We start from the raw sequence: 18,580 nt of genomic DNA on the forward strand, positions 1-18,580 counted from the left end.
AGCCCAATTTCAGCGTTATCCCAAGAAACAGCACATCTTCGGTGACCTGAAACACGGAGATCTGAGCAGAGCTGCCCTAGCGTGGAAGGGGCAGGTCTTAATGCTCTGCAAGATCTGCCTGTGCCCCCTTGGAGCATGAATCTCCCGTATTCTCCCCGAACAAGCGACGCTTCAGAGGCTGAGCCGCACGGGGGAACGGTCTTCAGTGGCTTTCTGTGCTGGTCTAGGTACTGAACAGTCCAGCTGTTAGTCCAGGTGTGATCTGCCTTTGGCCTCTGCAAAGGGAACCTTCTCCTATTTTTAATGCTTTGTCTCTGACCCTTCGAATTCAGAATACGGGTCACTCACGGTAGCAACGCAGCAGCTGAAAGCAGCGCAGTGACAGGGTGCAGGATCAAACCTGTAACAGCATTGGCACTGGGACCGACTCCCGCGATGATGTCCCCCTACCCCGCCCTTCAGCACTTTCTAACCATTTGGTTATAGGAGTAATTTATTTTGGCTTCAGTGCTTGCCCGTAGTCCTAGCATTACAATGTTTTTCCAAGGCATAAAAACCAGAGAGAGACGATCTTCCTCAGGCGCACCCCCCAGCTCACGGTGGACAGGCACAACACCTGGGGGTGTTTTTGCTGGAGCTGTGACAAACCAGAGCCAGAGCTCAGCCGCGAGCGGGGACCTCCAGCGTGGTTTCGCGGTGCCATCTGAAGGCGCATCTCCCTCGTTACGCTCAGAGGAACTTGTGCTTCTCCAGAACGCTGATGCCACAATTAACACACCGGCTAAAGCGTGCAACGCGCAGCGGGGATCACTGCAGCAAACACCAGAAGAATTCTTTGGTAATAATGGGACAAGGTGAAATGCCAAAAGTGACCGCTTTCTGAATCCATATGCTCACAGTTGTTCACCGGAATCAGCAGAATGCTGTTAACTGGCTGAAGACAGGGGGACTGCAGGCCTTGGGGAGGCCGCGGGTGCCTGGGTCTTCCTCAGTGTCACCCGGACAGGGACAATCATAGAATCAGAAGGGACCCCCAGAGGTCATCTAGTCCGACCCCCCCGCAGCGAGCAGGGACACCGCTAACTAGATCAGGTTGCTCAGAGCCCTGTCCAACCTGGTCTGGAATGTTTCCAGGGATGGGGCCTCCACTACCGCTCTGGGCAACCCGTGCCAGTGTTTCACCACCCTCATGGTAAAGAATTTCTTCCTTATATCCAGCCTAAACCTACCCTGTTTTAGTTTAAAACCATTACCCCTCGTCCTGTCCCTGCTGTCTCTACTAAACAGATTGTCCCCATCTTTCCTATCGGCTCCCTTTAAGTACTGAAATGCTGCAATCAGGTCTCCCCGCAGCCTTCTCTTCTCCAGGCTGAACAAGCCCAACTCTCTCAGCCTCTCCTCATAGGAGAGGTGCTCCAGCCCTCGGATCATTTTTGTAGCCCTCCTTTGGACCCGCTCCAACAGTTCCATGTCCTTCTTGTGCTGAGGGCTCCAGAGCTGAAAGCAGTACTCCAGGTGAGGTCTCACCAGAGCAGAGTAGAGGGGCAGAGTCACCTCCCTCGCCCTGCTGGCCACGCTTCTCCTGATGCAGCCCAGGACACGGTTGGCCCTCTGGGCTGCCAGCACACATTGCCGGCTCATGTCCAGCCTTTCGTCTATCAGTACCCCCAGGTCCCTCTCAGCAGAGCTGCTCTCGATCCTTTCACCCCCAGCCTGTATTGGTACCGGGGATTACCCCGACCCAGGTGCAGGACCTTGCACTTGGCCGTGTTGAACCCGATAAGGCTCACACGGGCCCACCTCTCCAGCTTGTCCAGGTAGAAGCGAGGAGAAATCCCACAAAACGCGGCTGCAGGGCCTTGTTCTCCGGGAGACTCCTCCCCAGCCAAGGCCGCCCGGTGCCCCGGGCGCTGGGAGCTCACCCCGGCCCCAGAGGCGCGCCGGCGGGACACCTCCCGCGCTGCCGGCCGGGGCCGCAGGCCTGCTGCGGGCGGTGCGGGGGGCACCGCTCGCCGCTCCGGGGAGGAACGCGAAGGGGGCAGGACCGGCGCTTGGGGCGGGCAGAACGCGCCCCGGAAGGCACCATCTCGGGGCAGAGGCGGAACGGGGCGGCGTCCCACGGCGGGGCCAGGCCGCGGCCTGCAGCCGCCCTCCCGCTCCCGTCTCCCCGCGCCCGGGAGGAGCGAGGTGGCGGCCGGAAGGGCCCGGGACGGGGCGCGGCCCCGGCAGTGGCCCCGGGGACGCGGGAGGGGGGGGACGGGGCTGCCCCCGGCTGCTCACCCCTGGGCGCGGGGGTCTCCTCCCGCCGCTCCATCCCCGCGGGGACCCCCGCCATGACGCCGGCGGTGACGGTGGCCACGGCGACGGGCGCGTCGCGGCGGAAGTGACGCTCAGGGGAAGCGCCGGAAGTAGCGGGCGGGACCGGAAGTGTCGGCGCGATGGCGGAGGTGGAGGCGGCGGGGGCCGGGGCCGCGGGCAGCCCTGAGGCCGGCGGTGGCAGCGGGTGGCGGCGTCCGCACGGGCCGCTCCAGCGGTACTACGGCCCGGCGGCGGCGGAGGCGGCCCCGGACCCCGCCGACATCAACGGCCCTCACTTCGACCCGGAAGTTTTCCTTACTAAGGTGACCTTTTACCCCTAAAGTGACCTCTCTGAGCCCCCCAGGTCGTGGTGGTGACCCCGCCCGCACAACACTGAAGCCCCGGGGGGGCAGCTGGTGGGGGGCGGGGGGCAATTGACGCCCCTTGAGGGGGCGGTTGGGGCTTCTGGGGGGCAGCTGAGGAGCCCAGGGAGGCCCCGGGGGGCAGGAGGAGGCTCCTGGGAGGCATTTCCAGGTCCCAGGGGGCAGCTGGGGCTCCCCGGGGGGCAGTTTGGGCTTCTAGGGGGGCAGCTGGCAATCCTGGAAGGGCCCCGGAGGGCAGTCAGGGGTCTGGGGGGGCAGCTGAGGAGCCCAGGAGAGCTGTGGGGGGTAGTTAGAGTGCCAGGAGGGCAGTTAGGGGTCTGGAGGGCACCTGAGGAGCCCAGAAACGCTATGGGGGGGCAGTTAGAGCCCCAGGGGGCCAGTTGAGGGTCCCAGGGGGGCGGTTGGAGGCTCCAGGTGGTAAATGGGGGGAGCTGCGGGGGGGGGGGGGGGGGGGGCAGTGGGCTTGGGGGGCAGCTGTGCCATTGCTGCCCCCTCCAGGTGCGCAGCGAGTGCCCCCTGGGGCAGTTGTTGGCCCGCGAGGCCGCGCTGGGGCGGGAGATCCGCGCCCTCGACAGCGACATGCAGACGCTGCTCTACGAGAACTACAACAAGTTCATTTCTGCCACTGGTGAGTGCCCAGCGGGGGGGTCCGGGCGTCCGGGGGGGCCTGGGGGAGCCCCAGGCCACTGAGGGACCCAGACGCCCGGCTCCTGCTCCCCAGACACCATCCGAAAGATGAAGGTCGACTTCCGGCGCATGGAGGCAGAGATGGACGATTTGGCTGCCAACATGGCCGCCATCAGCACCTCCAGCGCCCGCGTCAGCGCCGCGCTGCAGGACCGGCACCGCCGCGGCGCCCAGCTTGCCGGTACGGGGACCCCGGGGGAAACAGATCTTGAGGGGGCTGGGGTCAGATCTTGGGGTTGGGAGAGGCCCTGGGGGTGAGATCTTGGGGTCTTGGGGGGGCAGATCTTGGGGGCTGGGGGGCAGGTCTTGTGGTTGGGGGAGGTCCTGGGGGTGAGATCTTGGGGGGCAGATCTTGGGGTCTTAGGAGGCAGATCTTGGGGACTGGGGGGCAGGTCTTGGGGCTGAGGGGACTCTGAGGGATAGATCTCATAGGCAGGGGTAGATTGAGGGGGGTTGGGGGGGACAGATCTGGGGTTTATGGGGCAGAACTGGGGAGTCAGAGGGCAGATAAAGGGAGGGAGGGCTGAGGGGCAGATCTGAGGGGGTGGGGAGACCCCAAGGGGGGCAGACTGGGGGGCTGGGGGCAGATAGCAGGGTGCCGGGAAATCCTGGGGGCAGATCCAGGGTGTTGGTGGCAGATAACAGGGGGTGGGGGGGGGCTCAGGGGCAGATCTGGGGACTGAGGGGACCCCAGGGGGACAGATCGTGGGGTAGGGGGCAGATAGTGGTGTGCTGGGAGACCCTGGGGGCAGATCCAGGGTGTTGGTGGCAGATAACGGGGGGTGGGGGGGGCACAGGGGCAGATCTGGGGATTGGGGGACCCCAGGGGGGCAGACCCAGCTTTGGGCCCCCCCCCGAGCCCCCTGCCCCCCCAGGGGTGCAGGCGCTGCTGCGGAAGCTGCAGTCGCTGGTGGAGGTGCCAGGGCGGCTGCGGCGGTGGGCGGCGCCGGGGGCGGAGCCGGCACGGGCCCTGCGCTGCTACACCCGCGCCCGCGCCGTGCTCCGCCACTACCGCCACCTGCCCTCCTTCCGCGCCATCGAGGACGAGAGCCACGCCATCATGGCCGACCTGGCCCAGCGCCTCCGCACACGCCTCCGGTGCGTTCACTCTGGAGACTGCTGACGGCAGCTCTGGGAAATGGAGGTGGGGGGGGTGTTCACTCTGGAGCCTACTGATGCCAGCTCTGGGAAACAGCCAGCGGGGTGGTGTTTCACTCTGGAGACTAATGATAGACGCTGACCTCTACCGAGAGCTTTTAAAAGGTTGTGTTAGATGGGGTTTTTTTCTCGTGTTTGTGGTAAAGGGGTAAAGCTGAGGAGTTTTAGTGATTTTTAATGATTATTGTAAACTCTGGAACCTACTGATGATCGTTAGTGAGGTTTTTATTGCTATAGCCGCTGTTGACTTTGGAACATGCTGATGCTATTAAGTCTTTTTATCCCCCCTTTTCTTTTTGAATAATTACTGTTTGCTCAGAAGCCTACTGATGACTTATTCACTGTTTTCGTGCCGTGCCACTGTAAGCCCTGGAACCTCCCACAGTCCCCACGTAACGCCCTCATGTCCCCCACCCCGCAGCGAGGACGCCCTGGACCCCAAGGAGCTCACCGAGTGCGTGGAGATGCTGCTGCAGCTGGAAGAGCCCCCCGAGGAGCTGTGCGAGGAGTTCCTGAGCCGCGCCGGCGCCCGCCTCGAGGCCGAGCTGGCGGCGCTGGAGGCCGAGCTGCCCCCGGCCGACCCCTCCGGCGCCGCCGCCACGCCGCCTCCCGCCTCCGACATCCTCGACTTCGTCGACCGCGGCAGCTCGGCCTTCGTCGGCAACCTGTGCCTGCTCGCGGCCTCGTACCGCAGCCTCTTCGCGGAGCGCCCCGGGGACGGCGACAGCCGCCTGGCCGCCTTCGCCGCCGCCCTCACTGCCCGCTACTTCGAGCTGCTGGAGCGGCGCCTGGCGCTGGAGCGGGGCCTGGGCGATACCTCGCTGCTGGTGCGGGCGCTCGACCGCTTCCACCGCCGCCTCCGCGCCCTCCTCGAGCTGCTGCCCGCGGCCGGCGCCGAGGCGGGCGCCGCGCTGGTGGCCCGGGCGGCGCGCGAGCGGGTGGACCGCTACCTGCGGGCGCTGCAGACCTTCTTCCTGGGGTGCCTGGGCGACGTGCGCCAGGCGCTGGCCGCCCCGCGGCCCCCCGGCAAGGAGGGTCCCGGCCTGCCCGACCTCCTGGCCACGCTCGCCTCCTCCGTCCTCGGCCAGCTGAAGGCCGTCCTGGCCTACGTGCAGCTCTTCACCGCCAGGGACGTCGCCTTCGCCAGCCTGCCCTACTTCAAGGTGGGCGGTGGGGCGGCGCGGGGCGTTTTGGGGGTCACGGGGGCGGTCGGGTTGGCAGGGGGAAGCTTGGGGGGGTGCACAGGGCAGGTCAGGGCTTCAGCAGGGCAGACCGGGGGGGTCGTGGGCGATTTGGAGACGGTTTGGGCATCGCTGGGGCGGTTCGGAGTTTGTGTGGGTGGGTTTGGGGGTTTTCAGGGTCCCAGGGTGGTATTTTTGGGGCGTAACCCCCCATTTTTGGTTGCAGGGGGAGTTCTGCGTGGAGGCAGTGCGCGAAGGGCTGGTGGTGGCCTTCGTGCGCTGGCTCTGCCGCACCGCCCGGGGCTTCGCCGACGGCCCGGCTGAGCGGGGGGCCCCCGCGGCACCCCCAGCCCTGCTGCTGCTCCTGGCCCGCCTCTGTCTTGACTATGAGGCCACCACCATCAGCTACATCCTCACTCTCACTGACGAGCAGTTTCCTCCCCAGGTGAGCCCCCAAAACTGCCCCAGGTGGCCCCAAGATGGCCCTGAGGGGACCCTGAGTGTCCCCAAGATGTCATGAAATGGCTCTGCATCCCTCTCTGTCCCAGCGTCCACTCAGGATGCAGTGGTGGGCACCGTGGCGTGCGTGGAGGCACGGGGAGCTCCCTTCTGTGTCCTCCAAAATGTCCCTGAGCGGAGCCAAAGTGGCCCCAGGAGGGCGTGAAGCGCCCCAGGGGACTGCGAGTGGCCCCAAGTTCCTCTGTGGCCCTGTGTCCACCCAGGACGTGGTGGTGGGGACGATGGTGTGTGTGGAGGTCTGGGGAGCTTTCCTTCTGTCTCTACGTGTCCCCAAATGTCCCTGAGGGACCACAGAATGTCCCCCAGTCCCTCCCTCTGCCCTGCTGTCACCGCATGTCCATCCAGGCTATGACCTGGGGGATGGCAGCACACATGGAGGCAGAAGATTCCTTGCCTGTGCCAGCATCTCCCAGATGTCCCCAAGGGCACCTCAGCATGTCCCCAGGGGGGTTCTCCATGTCCCCAAGTCCCCCCCAGCTGCCCCAAGGATATGAGGATGGCAGTGATGCTGCTGCAGGTGGCGTGGCCCGGAGAGCATCCCATGTGTCCCCTGAGGTCCCTGTGTCCCCAGGACATCAGACAGCGGAGGCATCATGGGGGGCATCCCCCCGTGTCCCACAGGGCCGTTGGTGACGGTGGGGACAGCGCTGTGCGGGGAGGTCTGGGGGCTGTCCCTGCGTGTCTCCCATGTCCCCGTGTCCCCTGCACCGCAGGACGCAGGCCCAGCGGTGACGCCGGGACCGGCACTGTGCGCGGAGGCGCGGGCGGCGGCGCAGCGGCTGCTCGACCACTACGTGCAGGTCCAGGGCGCCGCGGTGGCGCAGATGCTCCGGAAGAGCGTGGAGACGCGAGACTGGCTGGGCACCGTCGAGCCCCGCAACGTGCGTGCCGTCATGAAGCGCGTGGTCGAGGACATCACCGCCATCGACGTCCAGGTATGACACCCAGAGAGGCTGGGGGCGAGGGCGGGGCTGAAGTCTGCTGGGGGGGGAGGTCCCAGGTGTCTCAAGAGGGTCCCGAAAGGGTCCACAGGGAATCCCTGAGGTCACCACAAGGTCCTTGAGGACTTTAGAAGTCCCCAGAGGCTTCCTGGGAGAGCTGGGAGTCCCACAGGGTCCGGGGAGGGGAGGGCTGAAGCTCCTGAAGGGTCAAGAGGGGACAGCCAAGGTCCCCGTGTTGAGGATCTCTGGGGGTCCCAGCAGGGTTTGGGAGGGTCACAGAGGATTTGAGGGATCCTGGGTGGGTCTCGGGGGGAGTCCCAGAGGGTGTTTCGGGCGGATTCGGGGACTCCAGCCCTGAGAGGGTGCGGTGCCGCAGGTGGGGCAGCTCTTCGAGGAGGGCGTGCGGCGGGCGCAGAGCAGCGACTCCAGCCGGCGCGCCTTCTCCGTCTACAGCAGCTCCCGGGCGCCCGGGCGCTACGCCCCCAGCTACACCCCCAGGTCAGCCCGCCCGCCTCGGCCCCGCGGTGTCTTCCCCGTCACCCTCTTCGTGTCCCCAGACCGGCCCGATACCCCCCCCCCCCACCGTCTCGACATCCCTCTGCTGTCCCCAGACCATCCCCGTGTTCCCCCTGACTGTCCCAGCAGCCCCCGATGATCCCCACGTGCGTCCCATGGTCATCTCGTCTCTCTGTGTCCTTCACCGTCCCCGCGGTCCCTGACTGTCCCCACGTCCACTGCCCCTCCTCGTGTTCCCCTGCCTTTGTGGCCCCAACCAGTCCCAGTATCTCCTGACCATGCCTGCATCCTCTGACCCTCCCTGTCCCCATTCCCCGGTCTCCTGACGGTCCCTGTGTCCCTGCCCCCACATCCCCTGGCTCCCTCGAATACTGGAGTGTCCCCGTGTCCCTGACTGTCCTGTGTCACCATCCCCAGTGCTCCCATGGACACCCACCTGCTCAGCAACATCCAGAAGCTCTTCTCCGAACGCATCGACATCTTCAGCCCCGTTGAGTTCAACAAGGTGAGGCCACGGGGGCATCCCCATGTCTCTAAGGGTACCCCCGGTCCCTGTGTCCCCAAGGTCCCTAAACTGCCCACCTTCCTGGCTGTCACGTGTCCCTGGGGTCCAGGGGGTCCCCAGGAGCTGATGAGCAGGACAAGGGAGCGCTGATGGTCCCCTGTTCTACGTGTCAGGACTCGGGGGGGTCCCTGTGGCTGATGGCCAGGGCGAGGGTGTCCCCGTGTCCTTATGCTGACTTGTGGCCTTCCTGTGCTCCCGACAGCCAGGCCAGGGGTGTCCCCTGGGTCCCACTGTCCCACGTGCCCAGGCTTGGCAGTGGCAGCCAGCACGAGGGTGTCCATCCTGTCGCCCATGTGCTTGTGCTGAGGAGGCTTGGGGCCTCCCTGCACTTCAAGAATCCGGGCCAAAGGAGCCCCCGTTCCCCCGTGTCGCATGTCCCCATTGTCCCCATGTGTCAGGGCTCGGGGGATCCCTGGGGATTGGTGACCAGGAGAAGAGCATCCTGGGAGCTGATGGCCTGCAGAGGGGTGTCCCCATGTGTCAGGGCTCGGGGGATCCCTGGGGACTGGTGACCAGAAGAGCATCGTAGGAGCTGATGGCCTGCAGAGGGGTGTCCCCAGAGTGCCCTCGTCCCCGTGCAGGTGTGGCTCGGGGCCATCCCCGTGCCCCTGTGCCACATGTCCCCGCTGTCCCCGCGTCCCAGGTGTCGGTGCTGACGGGGATCATCAAGATCAGCCTGAAGACGCTGCTGGAGTGCGTGCGGCTGCGGACGCTGGGGCGCTTCGGGCTGCAGCAGGTGCAGGTGGACGGCCATTACCTGCAGCTCTACCTCTGGCGCTTCGCCGCCGACGAGCGCGTGGTGCAGGGGCTGCTGGACGAGGTGGCCGCCAGCGCTGCCCACCGCTGCCTCGACCCCGTCCCCATGGAGCACAGCGTCGTCGAGCTCATCTGCGAGCGCGGGTAGGGAGGGGGACACGGGGGTGCTGTGCAGGGCGTGCGTGGCGTAGCGGGGGGCGCAGGGACGTGTGTCACCGTGAGGCACAGCCGAGTGGGGACATCTCTGGGAGGGGGACATCTCTTAGCCGCTGTTACGTATCTGGGGACGGACCTGCACCCCGTCAGTCCCCTCACAGGATGTCCCGTGTCCCCACACAGCAGTGTGCAGGGCCACCCCCCTGTCCCCACACCCACATGGGGTCACCCCATGTCATCACCGCCCCCAGCCCTGGGATCACCCCCACATTGTCCCCCCACCCCACTGAGTCCCCTCGGTGTGTGCTGACACCCCGTGTTGTCCCTGTAGCCCCTGTGACACACTCTGTTGTCCCCCCACCTTGGTGACATCCCCTCGTGCCTGGGAGCGCCCTGGGCCCCTTTGTTGCATTCGGGGACGATAAATAAAATAGGTGTGAGCTGTGCTTTGTGTCCCTGCTTGTGCCTGGGTGGGTCAGGACCCGAGAGGGACAGACGCCTGGGTCCTGGGGGGCAGTGGGGGGGGTGAAGGGGGTCACCTGGGTCCCTTGGCCACCCGTGGGGCAGAGGCAGCCCCTCACACAAGCACCCTTCTGTAACTGGCAGCAATGAAAGAGAACCCCCGAGGGTCCCGAGCCACCAAAGTCAGGAGCTGCGAGCCTCAGTGGGCGCTGAGCACAGCGCTGGGCGACGCCTGGGGTCGTTCACTCGGCCGCTCGCTGCTTTCCCCTCCGCAGGGGGATGGGGCAGAGACCGGGGAGGGCAAAAGCAAGAAGAACGCGAGGGTGGCGATAAGGGCGGTTTAACGAGTGCAGGGAAAGCAGAAGGAAAGGCAGCGGTGTGGCGGCCGCCGCTGAGCGACGCCCAGCCATCTTGGGGCAGCGGCTGCCTTGGTGAGACCCCCAGTCCCGCAAGCAGGGGCTGCATGGTGCGGGACGAGGAACCCGTAAAAAACGGGATTCGACTTCTCGAGGAGAAAGGTGAAAACGCTGCCGAGCTGCGGCCGGCGGCCGGCGATGCTCGCGTGAAGGCGCGCGGCAGAGCCTGCCCGGTCTCTGCCCCACGGAAACGCCACTCGGGGCTGCGTGCGCCGGGACGAGCTCCCGGCAGCGGCACCGCGGAGGTTTGCCCGGACCTCGCTAATGAGAGCTCCCAGCAGCAAATTCTGCTGACGAGCACTGGGCCCAGCTCGTCCTCCCCGGGAGAAAGGAGCCCGCGCTGCAGCGGCGGCTGGAAAACAGCGCGGAAATCCTGGCCGTTCGGGTGCGCAGCCGCGTCGTCGCGTCCCCAGCAGCGATGGAACCGGCGCAGTCCCAGCAGCGCAGGAACGCACGGCTCCGGGACGGAGCGCAGCCGACAGCAGCCTTCTGCCCGTTGCTGTGCCGACGCGGAGCCCCTGTGACGTCCCCGCGCCCCGGCGCTGGCGGTGGCTCCGCAGCCCTCCCGCTCCATCGCCGACCGTCCTCCCCTTCGCCGCCCTCCCCGACCACGAGCTGCCGCTTCCCAAGGGCTCGCCCGCGCCCGGCCCCATGGCCACATCCAAGAGAGGTGAAGCCTTGCCGCTGCCCCGGGAGGGGGGGTTGGCCCCGCGCCCCTGCCGGGACCCCCTCGGCAGCTCCCCTGCTCTTCCCCAGACTTTGTCGGCACCTCCGCCACGGACGAGGCCTGGGTGGGCTCCTGGAGACCCCACCACCCTCGCAGCTTCACCATGGCGCAGTTCACCAGCTCGGGGCCCAAATACACCGTCCCCAGGACAACCGGTAAGGCCGGCGTGGGGAGGGAGGAGGTGGCACACAGACCCCCGCCTCAGGACCATGCCCCCGAGCCCCCCGCTCACAGCTCTGCGCGGGCGGGCGCCGGCCGGAGGAAGGCTCGGGCTGCGGGTGGGAAAGCCCCGGGGAAGAGCTGCCCGGCTCTGCGGAGCGCAGGGGGCACAGGAGGACACTTGTGTCGTGTCTCTGCTACCAACCTGCTGCTCCCACCGCATTCTGTCCTTCTGCTCTGCTCCTCCTCTCTGTCTTCTCCTTTTCCTCTCCTCCCTCTTCATCATCTCCTCTTCTACTTCATCTTCTCTTCCTGTTCTTCTCCTCCTTTTTCAGCTGCTTCTGCTCCTTCCTCTTCATCATCTCTTCTACTTCATCTTCTCTTCTTCTTCTTTTTCAGCTTCTTCTGCTCCTTCCTCTTTATCTCCTCTTCTACTTCATCTTCTCTTCCTATTCTTCTCCTCCTTTTTCAGCTGCTTCTTCTCCTTCACTTTCTTCTCCGTAATAGCATTAAGGTGTTTCTTTCCCACCGGGGCTGCAGGAAAGCAAAACATCACAGAAGCGATCTTTATGTTTGCTTGGAGTTGGCTCAGCAGCTCTTTCACACTTTAATACTTAATAAAAACAGCATTTTGGTGATGTGTGATTAATGGCACAGTGTTGCTGGAAGTCTTTGTACCGTTGTATTTGCCCGCTGGTATTGTTCTTGGAGGAAAAAGTCACACAGGAAAGGAATTTCTTGAGGCCGGCAACTCTGGCTGCAGCGCTGAGAAACCACCTTTACGGGCTTTTCTTCCCAGGTTACCTCTCTCACCACCCCACGAAGGCCAAAGCCCCCCGCCTACAGTTTCCAAGGGCCCAGGCACCGCGCGGCAGAGAGCTGCTCGCCGGGTCCCTGCTGCTTCGTCCCGCCCGCGGTCACCAGGCACGGGAAGCACGTGGGCTCGGAGCATCACCTGGGCAGGCGGCTGCCCGGGAACAAGACGGACGTCACCCCCGGACCCAGTGAGTAGGGGTCCTCCAGCCCCTCTCCCCGGCGCGAACCGGGGTGCAGAGCCGTCCGCCCACCCCCGAGCGGGCTGCAGGGGGGTCCCGACAGGCGTCGAACAGGGCTGGGCACCTCCTCCTGGGCTTCCCGCTCGGGCTGGGGCAGAGCAGCCCAGCGGCACCGCTTCTCTCCGCTTCTGCTCTGCCCCAGGCGACTGCTCCGTCGACGCCGCGAAGAAGCACGTCTGCAAAAGCTCCGCGGCGCAGTCCATGGCCTTTCGCCACAAAGCCCGGGGCGAGCAGGGCGGCTGCGCGGGGAGGTGGACGCAGCCGGCAGCCCCGCAGCAGCCGCACGGCCGGGCACAGCGGTCCCCCCGCCAGCTGCTCGGAGCCCCGGGGCGCCGGCTCCGCTGCCCCCTCGGCAGAACGGACGATGCGATGGACGGAGGTGCGGGAGGAGGAGCAGGGGGTCCTTCGCGCTCCCGCAGCCGGCTGGGCAGGCTGCCCCGCTCCCCGCGGCACGCTCTGCCCGTCCCCACCCCGATCCCGTTCCCGCTCCCCTCCAGGGCCCAACGCCTACACCCTGCCCCGGACGATGGGGCCAACACCGCCCACACCCGCGCCAGCCCGTGCTGCTCACTGCAGGGGAAGAGCAAGCACCACAGCTTTGCCCAAGACCTGGCCAAGGTGAGCCGTGCCTCGCTGCTCTCCCCGCGGCGGGAGGGTCCGGCGCCCACTGCAGCCCCTCTTCACGCAGAACCCCGGGTGCCCTGGCTCTCTGCGGGCTGTCCCTTCCCGGCAGACGGCCTCGGTGGGGCGAAGCTCGTCGGCGCTAACGGGAAATCCGCCCCTCCGCAGGGGACCCGGAGCTCCCGTGGCTCCAAGCCTCTCCCCGCTGTTCCTGGCCATCCCGCACGGGTGCCCAGCGGGAGCCAGCGCCTGCCCGCGACCCCCAGCCCCCTCCCCGCTTCTCTTACGGACACCGGGTCCTGCTGCCTTCCCCAGGGTGGAGCTGGATGGCTACAAACCCCGGGCCCCTGCCTACGCCATGGGGATGAGGAGCAGCCTCAGCACCGACCGGGGCCGGCAGCCTACAGCCTGGGCAGGGCGAGGCGGCCGCTGGGCTCTGCTCCGCTCCGCAGCCCGCCGGCCGGGCGGCCTCGAGCCTCCTGGGGAGCGAGGTCCCGCCGCCACGGGTTTCTCCTCTCGCTTTTCCCCATCCAGGTGACCCTGACCAAGCCACAGGTGCTGGCCCCCACCTTGGGGCTGCGGCACTCCCGCTTCACCGCCCCGCTGGTCCTGGCCGCCTGACCCGCGGCTGGAGACCGCGCTCGCCGTATCCGCCGCTCCGTGTTTAACGAGTATTTTGCCAAGGTTCCTATTGTTCATTTTTGCTGCAGGTGCACGTTAGCTAGGGAGTGTTTCAGCTTTGTTAAATGCATGGTTCTGTTGACTTCAGTGTTAATCGTTAAATAAGAAAAATAAAAGTTGTTCTATATACAATGCGTCAATGTAAATGTTGCTGACAAGCCACAGGCACCTGGTCCCTCTTTCGGGCTCGGACTCTCCCTCTGCACGACTCCTCCATTACCTCTGACACGAGTTTAATAAAGCAGCGACCCCCCAGAGACCTCGTCGGTTCACCTCCAGCGGCGGGGACCGGGGCTGCGTGGGTGCGGGCGACCGGCTCTCCCCGTTGCATCGCAGGAGGGGCGGAGGGGAGAGCACGGAGACCACCAGAGCACGCAGGGTGGGCAGCGCCGGCAGCAGCGTTTCACCCGGCCGGGGCCAGGCGCTGCCCCATGCGAGCTGCCCAGCCCTGCCCTGCCCGCGCTCGCCCCGGCCGAGCGTCCCGCGGGCACCCCCGGGGACACAGCCCGGCTCGGCACCCCCTTCCCAGTGCCCCCGGGGGCTGCTCTCCAGAGACACAGCCCCTCTGACTGACCTCCGCCCGCGGGCTGGCCCTCAGCTCCTCGGGCAGGTCCCCGGAACACCGACAGCCAAGGAGGAAGGCTCCTCAGTCCCCGGGTGGAGCGGCAATGACGATGGGCGCGCGCGGCAGCCCGGGTCGGGAGGGCTCTCGGGAGGCCGTCGCCTCCAGCCCGCGCGGCAGAGGCAGCCGGGACATCCGCCGGCACCGGCTCAGAAGCGACGGGGACTCTGCCACGCCGGGTAAGAGGCGATGCCGAAAGGATTCCCCCCTGATTTCCAAGGGGTGCTCCGGCGGGGAGGCTTGCAGAGCCGTGCCTTTCCGACCCGTACGACCGGCCGCGGTCTGCAGGCGAGCTCTGCGGGCTGCGCGTCGACGCCTGTTCCCCAGCCGCGTGCCGGCGCCCGGCGGGGACGAACGCGGTGCCGACGGGACACGGGCGCTGCCGGGCGAGCGGCAGCCGGAGCGATGCCCGGAGCAGCGGGGCGGTGGCAGAGCCGCAGGGTCCTGCCGTGGGCAGCGGGGAGCGGCTGCACCAGGGTGGGACGGACGGGAGCCACTCCCGACGGCGCCTGGGAGGGAGCACGGGCCCTTCTGGAACTTTCCTCTCGTCCCACCGAGAGCGCTGGGGTGAGGCGCAGGTGTGCTGCCTGCCCAGCTCTCCCTTGGGAATCACCGGGCATCCAGCTCGCTTTCCGGTTTTGCTGGGGTCAGCGCTGACACGGAGCCATCCCTCCTCCCCCCGCGACTCTGCCTGTGCCCCCCGGGGCTGCTCGCAGCGAGCTCGCTCCTCGGCTCCTGCCCGCCGAGCCTGGCACCCCGTGCTGGCAGAGCCGCTGCGTTTATCACGGAAAACGGTCAAGGCTTGGGAAAAGCTGCTTCGATTCCTGGGGCCACGCAGCGTTCCCTCGCTGAGCCGTGGGTGGGCTCGTGCCTGTGCGCTGCGGGTGAGTCTGCGCGCGTGACAACGCTGCTGGTCAGACCTTGTCGGAACAAAGAGCGTCCCCAGCTAACAGGGAGGAGGAGAAGGGAGCTTTATTTGTAGAAACAGATGACAGAGAATTTTCAAGCATCACCTGAATTTGATTTAGAACTTCATGCTACCTCTAAAGAAATCAGATCTGAAAGAGACTGGAGGGTGACAGGGTGTGGTGCTCCGCACGCCGAGCTTAGACAGGCAGCTGCCCGCATCCTGGGGTCCCCGTTTCTTGCCTTGGCTGTTTTCCCAGAGCCTTTGGGCAGCAGAAGCTGGAAGTCATGGGGAAGCGCTGTCAGCAGCTGGGCCAAAGATTGGGTCACTCTACGCCTCCGTCCGGACAAGATTCTGCAACAGAAGGCGAGAGCAGCGCAGGCAGCACGCCGCGACGCCCAGCCGCGGGGAGCAGCCTGGCTTGGCCGTGCCCCCGCGCCGTGCCCGGAGCCGGGGGCTCTGGCACAGCCTCCCCGAGGACGAAGCCTTGGTCTCTGCGCTCGCCGGGTTGGAACACGGCGTCAGCCCCCGTGCGAACGCTGACAAGGAGCCAGTGCCGCACGCCGGGGCCTTTCTTGCTCTCACCGAGCAGTTTGCTTTGCCTTGGCTCCGCTCCTGCAGCACACCTGCGTGAAGCAGGCGCCGCGCCCACCGCGCGTTCGCGCTTCCACGAGCTCCAGCCGGCACCGAAAGGCCGTGCGTCTGCTGCAGAGCCCTTCTGTCAGCTACCGAGCCCCCGGAGCCCGGGGGAGCGCGGTGCTGGCACGCACCCGAGCCCCCCAGGCAGGGGATGCTTCCCTTAAACTCTTTGGGTGGCTTTGTCCAGAACCTGGGACAAGGCTGCACAGGTACGGACGTTCGTGGTGATGATGATAAAAGGAAGGAATTACCAGGAGATTGACGAGGGCCTTGATGTGCTCGGGAGAAAGCGCATCAATGCTCTCCTTCAGCGCGGTCAAAGCGGCTCGGGTCAGATCATCGACTTCGTACTGAGCCACCGGCCCGGAGCGCAGCTGCTCAGCCGAGCCTTCCAGCAGCGTCCGCAGGAAGCTGGGGACGATCTCCGGAGCAGAGCCAGCGCCTGCAGCATGGGAGGGAAAGCGGATTGACTGCACAAACCTTTTGCTTGCTCAGGTTCGGCCGCTCCACCGCCCTCCGCCCCAGCACCGACACGCAAATCGCACCAAGTTTCTGCGGAGAGTGTGCTCAGCCTTGCGGGAGGGTTTTTAAAGCTCGCAGAGCAGCGGTGGCGGCTGCAGGAGCTGCTCCATTCGCTGCACCAGTCACAGACAAGCTGCTGCCTGCCTGCTCCTCAGCCCTCTCCTCTCCATCTCTTCCCTCCTCTCTCTCTCTGGATCCAGCTTCTGCTGAGTCTTTCTGGGATATTTTTTTCCTTTTTCCATGCACCTTTCCTTCCCTATGTCATCCCTCCTTCTCTAACCAGATAACAAAAACATCCAGCTCCCTTCTCTGAACATGTTTGTGCATTCGCCACCGGGCTGTCTGTCAAATTCAGCGATTACATTTTTCCTCCTGTCTCTGGTAGTGTCAGCATTTCAGGTGAAAGTGAGCTGAAAATGTTTCTACTTTCTCAGTCTCTTTTCTTCGAGTCCAAATCTCGCTGCCTTCTGATGCTGCTACCGACACAACTGCCTGCAGAGGCCGGCTCTGAATCCGCGCTCACCGTGCAGTTCTGCCAGGACCTTGCTCGGTTTGCCAGGGCGACCCACGCAATCCGGTCTCCCTTCCATGTTCCTTTCGCATGAACGGTCTTGGTTTAATCACCGAGCCTTGATTTAAAAAACATCACCGGCTGTAGCCCAAGGCAGCAGGGAGAGTGCCGAGACGCTGGCCCTCACACTGCAGAGACCAGACTTGGTCAGGTGAACCCTACTGGAAGCGCCCAAGTGAAAAAAACCCCTCGGAGACCTCACGCAAGCTGCTGTGTTCGTATCTTCTCAGACGCCAGGCAGCTACATCTCCCCGTCACCGCCAGACGCCTGCGGCGGGGACGGCGGGGGCACGGCTCCGGCCGGCGCGACGCAGCACGCGCCCGCTGCCGCCCTCGGACGCGGCACCGCCATGCCCTGCGGCTGCTCCCCGGAGCAGCTCCCGCCGGGGGCTTTCACGGCGCTCCGCAGGGTCTGGGCACAACGAGTTCAAGGTTGTAAAAAAAAAATAAATAAAATTTAAAAACCTATTTTTTTTTACTTGGCCAAACTTACCGAGGGAGCCGCAGAGGAGCATGGCGCCGAGCAGAGCGGCAGCCAGCAGCATGGCGGAGCGCGCCGCGCTCTGCGCGTGGCGTGTGCGGCTGCGGAGGCCGGCGAGCGTCCCGCGCGCCCGGCGCTGAGCACCCGGGGTATTTATGGGGGAGCCAGCCCGCGCGCGGGGCGGGACGGGCAGGTCACGCAGCTGTGCTGAGGCTGCACCCCGGTCGCGCCTGTTTGCGGACGGGTGAAAAATGGGGGTGACCTCTGCTCCCGGCAGCTGCTGCCGTCGCAGCTGGGACTGTGAACGCGGAGCTGCGCCGGCGGAGCTCACGCTGGCTCTACCTACGGGCAGGCGGGCGCGGGGGGTGAGGCTGCCCTGTCCCTGCGAGACCCAGAACCCAGAGCCGGCCGCCAGCAGCCCTCTGCTGCCGAGGGGCTCGGCGCTTTCGAAAGGGGAGGCTGCAAAGAGCCAGCTGCCCTATTCCCCACCACCCCCAAAAGGAGAAAGCTCCCCCTAAAAGGCGTATTTGAATGAAAGGAAGCTTCTGGAGTCCTTGAAAAGACCCGTGCTGGCCCTGGAGGTGGGAAACAGCATTTGGAAAGGTGCATCCCTTGGCAAGGACTGCTAATCCGGATTCCCACCGTAAGCTGCTTAACGTCATTTGGGGATTTGTCTCAAAGCGTTTGCTTTTCCAGTTTTCCTGCTGCTGGCGATATTGCCGGCAATTGGGTCACAAGAATGCATTTTAATCAATAACGGCATTTTCAGGCTAAGCCCTGAGCAGTCAAAAGACAAAGTCTGGGTCCAAGCTTTCTTGCAAAGACCCCCGAGTGCTCTGGAGGGGGTCCCGCACCACCGCGTGCCCACGCAGGGGCAGGTGGTCCCTCGCCTGCGCGCGCAGAGGAGACGAACAGGGGCCCTGGACGGGAAGGATGGGGAGACGACAGGATTCAGCGTCTGCTTTGTCACACAGCCTCCCCTCTGACCCAGCAGAGCCCCTTTCAAACCAGGGTTTCAAAAGGGTTTTCTCACCTGGGCAGCGCTGCAGCCGTGCCACCGACACACGTCTCAGCCACTGCCGAATCTGCCCCGCGCCGCTCCGGTCAACGCCGCGTCCCGGGGGTTCCCGTCTGGGACACGCAGGGTGCTGGCCAGGGAGCAGGGGATGATGGCAGCTCAGAGGAAGGCTTGGCAGGGCTATAAATCACGAGCAGCACCTCGTGCGGCTTCAGCGTTGCTGTAGCCTTGGTTTCAGTCTTTCCCCAGTCAGTAAGAGTTGAGGCTTGGTGCAGGTGTGGGCACCGATCTCCCGGGACGCACACGATGCCTTCACGCCCGCCTGCCAGCTCCTCTGCTGTCCCCCCGTGTCCCTTCCCCGCAGCGCTGTCGTGCCCGCAGAGCCGCTGTGCCGGCCATGGCAGCTCCGCCGCGTCCATCTGCGGGCGATGCCAGCGTGGAGCACGCACGAGCCTGTCCGCAGGGAAGCCAGGTCTCATTTCTGAGCCAGGGACAACCCGGAGTCTAGAGTGGCTCTCCTGCTGCGGCCGGCACCGAAG

The 18,580-nt window shown here is 65.4% G+C and overlaps 1 protein-coding gene across 1 annotated transcript; it reads left to right on the forward strand.

Annotated features, from left to right (window-relative positions):
• The first annotated feature begins 2,326 nt into the window (after positions 1 to 2,326).
• VPS51 (VPS51 subunit of GARP complex) lies at positions 2,327 to 9,606 on the forward strand. The gene is made up of 10 exons (XM_075425037.1): positions 2,327 to 2,621; positions 3,180 to 3,309; positions 3,403 to 3,549; positions 4,244 to 4,466; positions 4,948 to 5,689; positions 5,934 to 6,152; positions 6,940 to 7,161; positions 7,544 to 7,665; positions 8,101 to 8,188; positions 8,892 to 9,606. Exons 1-10 carry the CDS (start codon positions 2,439 to 2,441, stop codon positions 9,150 to 9,152), a joined length of 2,337 nt encoding a protein of 778 aa, XP_075281152.1. The 5' UTR covers positions 2,327 to 2,438; the 3' UTR covers positions 9,153 to 9,606.
• Positions 9,607 to 18,580: the final 8,974 nt, after the last annotated feature.

The sequence above is a fragment of the Opisthocomus hoazin genome, chromosome 7 (genome assembly GCF_030867145.1).
Source record: "Opisthocomus hoazin isolate bOpiHoa1 chromosome 7, bOpiHoa1.hap1, whole genome shotgun sequence".
NCBI lineage: Eukaryota > Metazoa > Chordata > Aves > Opisthocomiformes > Opisthocomidae > Opisthocomus > Opisthocomus hoazin.